This window comes from Coregonus clupeaformis, chromosome 17, assembly GCF_020615455.1.
Source record: "Coregonus clupeaformis isolate EN_2021a chromosome 17, ASM2061545v1, whole genome shotgun sequence".
NCBI lineage: Eukaryota > Metazoa > Chordata > Actinopteri > Salmoniformes > Salmonidae > Coregonus > Coregonus clupeaformis.
Genome location: NC_059208.1, coordinates 64,438,739 through 64,448,749, shown reverse-complemented (window position 1 = coordinate 64,448,749; position 10,011 = coordinate 64,438,739). Strand labels below are relative to the sequence as shown.

The following is a 10,011-nucleotide window of genomic DNA, read 5'->3' as shown; positions in this document are numbered from 1 at the left end:
TGAAGCGTATCAGTATCTCCGTCACTCATTCATACCGTCGGTCAAGTCAAGTCACAGTATAAGATGGGTTAATAATAAAATATTTGTTTTGGAAATAAATACATTGCGAAAGAGAAATGAGGATCAGAGTATACATCAGGACTGGTCAGTTATGTCATATGAAAAATACTTTACAGACATTGTAGCATTGTAAACAATTGTAGCCTAGATAGCATTACTTATTTGACAAAACCCGAGCACTAAGGCGTGGCTTCGGAGACCATTAGTCGTCTCAGATATACACATTTACAGGATCTAGGACGGAAGACAAGGAAAGTCCAATTGAAATGTTATTTTTTATTCTTTTTCAAATCTATGCCTAGGGGTAGGGGTTTTTCCTGACCATAGGGCCTGACAGGGAAACACTATAGCAAATAATTAGAGCCTAGTATGCCCTCCCAAATGGCACCATATAGTGCACAATTTTTGACCACGGCCCATAGGTCACTGGTCAAAAGTAGAGCATTATAAATAGGGCCCTCAAACTCAACTCTGGACCCGAAGCCAGTTTCACTGCATTATTTCATTGTTCCCCTCTAATCAGGGACTGATTTAGACCTGGGACACCAAGATGGGTGATTCCCCTCTAACCAGGGACCGATTTAGTCCTGGGACACCAGGTGGGTGCAATTAATTATCAAGTAGAACAGAAAATACCTCTCCTGGTGATTTGGTCAGGAAAAACCTCCTGGCCCTTTACTATGCCATATGAAGCATTTCGGCACTTTGCAGAAGTCATTACACATGTGGATGATTCCTTCAGCTCTGTTAATTGCACTCTCAAAGAGGGGGGGTGGGGGGGAACCTGAATAAGAAGCCTGAATATGAAATGCTCTGTCCCAAATGCCACTATTCCCTATATAGTGTACTACTTTTGACCAGAGCCCCATGGACCCGTTCTAAAGTAGTGCACTAAATAGGGAATAGGGTGCACTTTGGGACGCAGTCTTAATCCCTGGGGATGGCTGACTTTTAGAGAATATTTATTGCAGGTCTGGTTGGTAGGTTGTTCATCCTCAGCCAATGATGTAGCTTCCGATCTCAAGAAAACCGCTTCTGATTCGTTGTGCTAAATCAAGAGATAGCTGAAAGAAGTCTCTGAACAAGTGATTGGTTGTTTGGTTGATTGACTGGGTCTGGACAGCCAATGATAATGATTTACCCTCCATATCCAAGTCAATGTAACAGCAAAGCACCTCAAAAAGTCAAGAAAAAATAATGTAAAAACAAAAACAAAAAAATGAGTCGTCTCCATTTTGAATTAGCGGTTAGTTGTCCGTGAGAAGATGGGTTAGACTCTGTGCAAACATGGAAGTTTAGGTTGAGAAGACCGTTCGGCAGGGTTTGGAACGTTAAGATGGCATATTTCTATATAGAACAAACATGCCTCTAACATGTAGAATAATGAATCACGTCGGCTCTATTTGTGGCATTTCTATCTTCAACATTTGGCTACTGAACGTTGGCCCTGTATTGGCCTGATATAACTGACCTCAACCTGGGCTGGGAGCTTTTCCAGACCATGTGACCTGACTAGGGGGAAAACTCCGGGCCCTAATGTGCAGTGCAGTCTGTCTCAGCCTAAAATTACACCTTTTCGAAATGAAACCCATATTTGGGCTGGCGGTCCTACAGTTGCATCAACGTGAGGGTCTGCACAGGGAAAACAATGCATTAAACTGTAAGAAAATACCATCATTATTTAGTTAGATCAGTACGATAGAATAAATTAAGTCATTTTTTTTGCCAATTAAAATGATTCCTCTGTTCTGACCCGATACCAACAGTTTTGGTGCAAAAGCAGTAAAGCCTGCCAGTTGTTTAGAGAAATCACGGCGAGAGATAAGATAAGGAAAATACAGCAGCAGTATTTTTTTGCACTACATACGTGCACATTCAAGGACAAAAGGAGGAAGAAAAATGTCATATCAATCAATAGGTCAAAAGACATATATAATCAACCTCAAGTCTTTAGTTGGTCAGGATTGGCACTTTAGTGAATAGGAGTGCATTTTCATTTTTCACAATTATAAATATATATTTTATTTTTGTGTTTGATCCAATGATTTTTTTTATTTATATCTTACTATTCTGGTAGTCTCTGTTGATAGACTGCACACAAAAGTAGACTGAAAAACCAAGAACCAAAGAAGACTACTTTATATAAATGCCTCTTCACATGTTAGTTATATAGAGAAAGTTATTTAGCTCATTTTTCATACTTTCCTAGATTTATTTAGTCTCAAATGTCTGTTTGAAGCTCACTTGTTCTGTGGACAACCATTTCCCTTTAGAGAACCAAGGTGCATATACTCCTAAAATAGCCTATAGTCTGTGACCATTACTAGCTGCTCAATGTCAGATCAATGACAAGCTTAGTCTCTTACTAATTTGAATACATTTTGCATGTCAACCAAAGCACAACGTGTCCAAATCCATCGCAGCCCATGAATCATCATTGCAGAGATGTGAACATATAATAAAGGTAAGACATTGCATCAAGTCATGGCTCTCAACCTCAACAGGATCAACCTACCGAGACATCACGTCAGGTTGGACAATACAACCATAGGGGATGACTTGCTTATATAAACATGTGCAATGACAAGGGTCCTCTCATAGCTAGCATATCAAGTACCCCCCCCCCCCAAAAAAAAGAGGAAATCCTGCTGCGGTACAGATGCTTCAGACTTTGATAAAGTTTAAAATAAAACATATTTTAACCCATCTTCCACATCCACTTCCAATTCAGATTTTTGCTACCAAACAATCTCAAAAATCCAACTATTCTGATGTTGTTTAGCTCGACCCACCAGGGGAAATGGTGGATCCACAGAACAAGCTGCTACCAGCCTCCGATGGGACCATAATACATTGTACATACGTCACTTCCTCACACAGCGGCGGTCAGTCAAGCGGTCACACTACCAGACTTTTGAGCCATAGGCTCCACTCAACCTATAGACACTGATCTGAGTTCAGCTTTAATCCCCCCCCCACACACACATTCATATTTAAGGTTACGATTAAGGGAGGGTCAGCTGATTCTAGATCTGTGTCTAAGGGCATAACATCAAACCATCTTCAGTCATGTAGCGTAGATGAGAAATTAGACTTCCATAATATCAGGAAGTACACCACGCACTTCCTCAAGAAAATAACTAATGTCACCGTATCTCTAATATTCTTTAAGAGATATGAAAGGATGCTGTGAATGTGATGTTTCACTTAATAGAAAAGGAAAAAAACATGAATAATCCTTTGTGTCATACCTTCCTTCTTCCGTATTAAATCTTATCAAAGAGCATTGCATTGTGGGTGGGTGCATTCTTTCATTAAAAAAATTATCTAATTGCATAACCTCAAAAGTGCCGAAAAGGAAGTGGCATAAACGATGCAAGAAAACCTTGAATGAACATACTGCATTCAAAACCCAACCTGTAGCAATTATAGCACAGAAAGAAAAAGGTGGATTATGGAAGTTGTTGCTCCTTGTTGTGTAGCACTCATCGGTGTGTACTGTCTGCTGGTGTTGTATGTGTGTGTGTGTGCATGAAGTATGTGTGCAAATACATTTTACTGGAAGTTCTGCGGTTAGGTTCGTCACGGTCTAAATTAAAAGACGTATCCCTTGCCAAACCCTGGTTGTCGTTAGATCTATGTCTGATCTAGGGCCTTTCCTTCTGTCCAGAGGCTCCCTAGGTGGCTCCTGTCAAAACCACTGCACTAAGGGGAATACAGTGCAATTTAAAATGCATCCTATGAGAAGAATATAGGGGAGAGAATAATACATATCAATACCCAGTACATATCACCATCACAATGATACCCAGTACATATCACCATCACAATGATACCCAGTACATATCACCATCACAATGATACCCAGTACATATCACCATCACAATGATACCCAGTACATATCACCATCACAATGATACCCAGTACATATCACCATCACAATGATACCCAGTACATATCACCATCACAATGATACCCAGTACATATCACCATCACAATGATACCCAGTACATATCACCATCACAATGATACCCAGTACATATCACCATCACAGTAATACCAAGTGCATAACACCATCACAATGATACCCAGTACATATCACCATCACAATGATACCCAGTGCATATCACCATCACAGTAATACCTAGTACATATCACCATCACAATGATACCCAGTACATATCACCATCACAATGATACCCAGTACATATCACCATCACAATGATACCCAGTACATATCACCATCACAGTAATACCCAGTGCATATCACCATCACAATGATACCCAGTACATATCACCATCACAATGATACCCAGTGCATATCACCATCACAATGATACCTAGTACATATCACCATCACAATGATACCCAGTACATATCACCATCACAATGATACCCAGTAGATATCACCATCACAATGATACCCAGTACATATCACCATCACAATGATACCCAGTACATATCACCATCACAATGATACCCAGTACATATCACCATCACAATGATACCCAGTACATATCACCATCACAATGATACCCAGTACATATCACCATCACAATGATACCCAGTACATATCACCATCACAATGATACCCAGTACATATCACCATCACAATGATACCCAGTACATATCACCATCACAATGATACCCAGTACATATCACCATCACAATGATACCTAGGACTTATCACCATCACAGTAATACCTAGTACTTATCACCAAATGACGGTACATTTCCCCAAATTTAAAGAAATCCTGGTTGGAGGATTATGGATGTCCTGTTCATTTCCACCTGATTCCTGGGATTTTTTTAGCCAGGATTTGTGGAAAACCTGGGAATTTTGGGAAAGGTACCGGATCTTTGCGACCCTACAACACGGTGATGTAGAATGCAACAACAACTGATATCAGATCTAACCTACACACAACCTAACCTAACCTCCACACAACCACCACACTATTACCCCACCACACTATTACCCCACCACTAACTAGAGAATACCATCTAATATGTGATAAACAACTCTGCCCCCTGCACTTACTCTTCTCAATGGGACATTAAGGAAAACTGACATATATTCAAATATATTGTTAGATTTTCTAAGACCTAAATTATGGCACTTTCTCTCTCCCCCTCCCTCCCCTCCTCTCCCCCCTCTCTCTCTCTCTCTCTCTCTCTCCCCCCTCCTCTTTCTCTTCATCCATCCCTCTTTCAACCATATTACCAGGTGTATTACCAGGTGTACTACCAGGTGTTTGGCAAAGGGATACTTTGTGACAGTAGGTAAGGCAATAGAAACACCATGCAAACCCTACCACAGACACATTGGGGGGCAGCAACACCACATCACATCCCAGGGCCTACTACAACTCAGCCAGCACCAATATATCTATTTACACCGGGGGCCAAGTCCCAAATGGCACCCTATCCCCTACACATTACACAACTTTTGAACAGGGCCCGTAGGGCTTTGGTCAAAGATACTGCACCATATAGGGAATAGGGTGCCATTTGGGACGCATTCCGGGCTTCAATGGAACAGAGAAATCCAAAAGGAAAAACTAAAAAGACCAAATCCTAACCGGACATTCAAGTGAGTAACTTGAATGTTTTTTTTTCATAAATCTGATGTCGACATCTGATTTAGGTTTGACTGAGTCACGCGTGTTTTTCTCAAGTAAGGATTCATCCCTAATCCCTGTATGAAGAGCAACAATCCCTTGAAAGCCAAATCAAGATCTGACAGTGTTTGTCTGTCTGTATTTATATATAAAAATAAGCTTGGTTTGGATAATGACATATTCTCGTGCTGTAGCTAGCGTAGGCCCCTGCCCCTTGCCGCCCCCCCAGCGGTGTGCTGTTTTTAATAGTTAGAATCACTTCATAATTCAAATGTATCGTTATTAAGAACACGGCACACAACAAACATTATATCGCTAGCTATATCAAGCTAGTAACCTAGGTAACATTATATATTTCAATAGGGTTCAATATCTACCCCCCCCCAACCAAGGCCCACACCTAAACTCCCTTCCCCTCGCCACCCTCCCTTAGCCCAGACGTTTACCTGATTTTACGATTCAGACCCCAACATGCTCCTCCACAAGCACAAAATTAAAAATAGCTAAAAGTTAAACAAAAGATAAATACATTGTAGAGAAAGGACTCTAGAAGGGGAGAACCTTGGCTTTACACTCCAAACCATAGTTCTAGAATTCCTAAGAATCCCCAGAATTGCTTAGTGGAACCCTGTATGTCCGATAAAGACAGAAACCAATGTGAATGAGGGTTTGGCCTCTGAGTTGAGAATACAGCCGGATTGATTTATCGTTAACAGTAAAGAGACCATTCTTCTGTCTTGGGACACTTTAGTCTTTAGGTGGTACACTGAGATACAGGTACGTTTTAGAACAGGCCAGAGGGAAAAGCAGGGCTGACGAAAGCTAAAACGAGGGGAAACTGATAAATAAGGACGAGGAAGACAATTGTCGTAAAAGAAAAGGGTAAAAATTAAATAACACTCCTCCCACTGGTCATGTTTGACCTATTAAACCCCCACATCCCGAAAGAGGACATCCCTATGGGCAGACAGGAAGCACAAAAAAACAAACCAAATCAAACCACCGCTACGGTCAGAAGAATCAGAGTATCAACAGTACTGGTGGTGTAGCTCTCATTGAATTTGTGTTTTTCAAACCTGGACCTGGTGTGAGATCACTGATCAGGAAGAGGTTTATTTTTATCATCAGGTCAGGTGGGTTGAGTTCAGCTCTCCTTTTGGCTCCTCAGCCGAGACGTGGCGTTCCGTTAGAAGTGTCTGATCTGTTAGCGTAGGTAAAGCCAGCTCAAAGATTGGGTATATAGGTTGGATAAAGAGTTACAGCTGTAAGCCTTCCATGGGATAGGAGGTAGAGGACAACGTTCCACCTTCCATGGGGGTTGGGGGATAGGAGGTGGAGGACAACGTTACACCTTCCATGGGGGTTGGGGGATAGGAGGTGGAGGACAACGTTACACCTTCCATGGGGGTTGGGGGATAGGAGGTAGAGGACAACGTTACACCTTCCATGGGGGTTGGGGGATAGGAGGTGGAGGACAACGTTACACCTTCCATGGGGGTTGGGGGATAGGAGGTGGATAAGGTTATCGCTGGGAAGGCTTCCATGGGGTTTGGGGAATAGTGGTGGGATATGGGTTGGATGATTGTTGATCATGGAAGGTCACAGGGAGAGAGGGGGGAGCACAGTGTGTAGCTGGAAACCCTTCATCTGTGGGGGCTAAAACTAGCCCTCGGCCTCAGGCTGGGTATTGAGGATGGAGTGATGGTTGGACATGGAGGGTAGAGGGAACCTATTATACCCCAAAGTCCTCCATGGGTAGAGGATATGGGGGTAGATGTTCTATCTGAAAGTCCTCCATGGGTAGAGGATATGGGGGTAGATGTTCTACCTGAAAGTCCTCCATTGGTAGAGGATATGGGGGTAGATGTTCTATCTGAAAGTCCTCCATGGGTAGAGGATATGGGGGTAGATGTTCTATCTATCTGAAAGTCCTCCATGGGTAGAGGATATGGGGGTAGATGTTCTATCTGAAAGTCCTCCATGGGTAGAGGATATGGGGGTAGATGTTCTACCTGAAAGTCCTCCATGGGTAGAGGATATGGGGGTAGATGTTCTATCTGAAAGTCCTCCATGGGTAGAGGATATGGGGGTAGATGTTCTATCTATCTGAAGGTCCTCCATGGGTAGAGGATATGGGGGTAGATGTTCTATCTGAAAGTCCTCCATGGGTAGAGGATATGGGGGTAGATGTTCTATCTATCTGAAGGTCCTCCATGGGTAGAGGATATGGGGGTAGATGTTCTATCTGAAAGTCCTCCATGGGTAGAGGATATGGGAGTAGATGTTCTATCTATCTGAAGGTCCTCCATGGGTAGAGGATATGGGGTTAGATGTTCTATCTGAAAGTCCTCCATGGGTAGAGGATATGGGGGTAGATGTTATATCTATCTGAAGGTCCTCCGTGGGTAGAGGATATGGGGGTAGATGTTCTATCTATCTGAAGGTCCTCCATGGGTCTGAGTGACGGTTGGTTAAGATTAACCAGATGAGAACCAGAGGGCAGGGAGGGCGTTATAGCTGAAAGCCCTCCATGGGTGCCTCCTGCTGGGGGAAGAGGAACTGCTGGTTGGCCTGGTCCACCTGAGGAGCCAGGCTCTGGTCCTCATCCTCCACTCCAAAGTAGTGCTCTATCAGGTCAAAGGCCTTCTGGTAGATCTCTTGGTTCTCATGGCTCTGAAGGAACTCTATCTTGTCCAGACCTGGAGATGGGGAGGAGGAGAAGGGGAAAGGTCAACATGATTTATTCATACACATGGCAGATTTATGTAAGTGTATGTATACGGAAGTGTGTGTGTCTGTACTGTATGAATGTGTGTGTCTGCGCGCATGTGTCTATTCTAAATGAACGTGTTTGCATATACAGTGCATTCAGAAAGTATTCAGACCCCTTGACCTTTTCAACATTTTGTTAAGTTACAGCCTTATTCTAAAATTGATAATTATTTTTTTTATTCTCAACCATCTTCACACAATAATGACAAGGCTAAAAACAGGTGTAGACATTTTTGCACGTAAGTATTCAGACCCTTTGCTATGAGACTCGAAATTGAGCTCAGGTACATCCTGTTTCCATTGATCGTCCTTGAGATGTTTCTACAACTTGATTGGAGTCCACCTGTGGTAAATTCAATTGTTTGGACATGATTTGGAAGGACACACCTATCTATATAAGGTCCCACAGTTGACAGTGCATGTCAGAGAAAAAACCAAGCCATGAGGTCGAAGGAATTGTCCGTAGAGCGCCGAGACAGGATTGTGTCGAGGCACAGATCTGGGGAAGGGTACCAAAACATTTCTGCAGCATTGAAGGTCCTCAAGAACACAGTGGCCTCCATTATTCTTAAATGGAAGAAGTTTGGAACCACCAAGACTCTTCCTAGAGCAGGCCGCCCGGCCAAACTGAGCAATCGGGGGAGAAGGGCCTTGGTCACTCTGACAGAGCTCCAGAGTTCCTCTGTGGAGATGGGAGAACCTTCTAGAAGGACAACCATCTCTGCAGCACTACACCAATCAGGCCTTTATGATAGAGCTGCCATACGGAATCCACTCCTCAGTAAAAAGGCACATGACAGCCAGCTTGGAGTTTGCCAAAAGGCACCAAAATGACTCTCAAACCATGAGAAACAAGATTCTCTGGTCTGATGAAACCAATATTTAACTATTCGGCCTGAATGCCAAGCGTCACACGTCTGGAGGAAACCTGGCACCATCCCTACGGTGAAGCATGGTGGTGGCAGCATCATGCTGTGGGGATGTTTTCAGCGTCAGGGACTGGGAGACTAGTCAGGATCGAGGGAAAGATGAACGGAGCAAACCTGCTCCAGAGCACTCAGGACCTCAGACTGGGGCGAAGGTTCACCTTCCAACAGGACAACAACCCTAAGCACACAGCCAAGACAACGCAGGAGTGGCTTCGGGACAATTCTCTGAATGTCCTTGAGTGGCCCAGCCAGAGCCCGGACTTGAACACGATCGAACATCTCTGGAAAGACCTGAAAATAACTGTGGAGCGACGCTCCCCATCCAACCTGACAGAGTTTCAGAGGATCTGCAGAGAAGAATGGTAGAAACTCCCCAAATACAGGTGTGCCAAGCTTGTAGCGTCATACCCAAGAAGACTAGGGGCTGTATTTACTGCCAAAGGTGCTTCATCAAAGTACTGAGTAAAGGGTCTGAGAACACTTATGTAAATGTAATATTTCAGTAATTCTTTTTTTACACATTGGCAAAAATGTCTAAAAAACTGTTGTTGCTTTGTCATTATGGGGTATTGTGTGTAGATTGATAAGGGGGAGAAAAAAAACAATTTAAACAATTTTAGAATAAGGCT

General features: G+C 43.0%; 1 protein-coding gene across 2 annotated transcripts in view; it reads right to left on the bottom strand.

Annotated features, from left to right (window-relative positions):
• Positions 1-5,215: 5,215 nt before the first annotated feature.
• LOC121586846 (importin subunit alpha-7) overlaps positions 5,216-10,011 on the bottom strand; it is a 40,537-nt gene continuing 35,741 nt past the window's right edge. Inside the window, exons 12-13 of one of the 2 annotated variants that reach the window (XR_006003974.2) lie at positions 7,033-8,380; positions 5,216-6,987 (exon numbers count right to left, since the gene is read on the bottom strand). Coding sequence is in view for 1 of the 2 variants with exons in the window: in XM_041903853.2 (XP_041759787.1) it covers positions 8,193-8,380 (188 nt within the window). In the remaining variant the exon portion in view is untranslated. Of the gene's footprint in view, positions 8,381-10,011 lie in introns of both variants that reach the window. The other variant, XM_041903853.2, reaches the window with a different exon arrangement.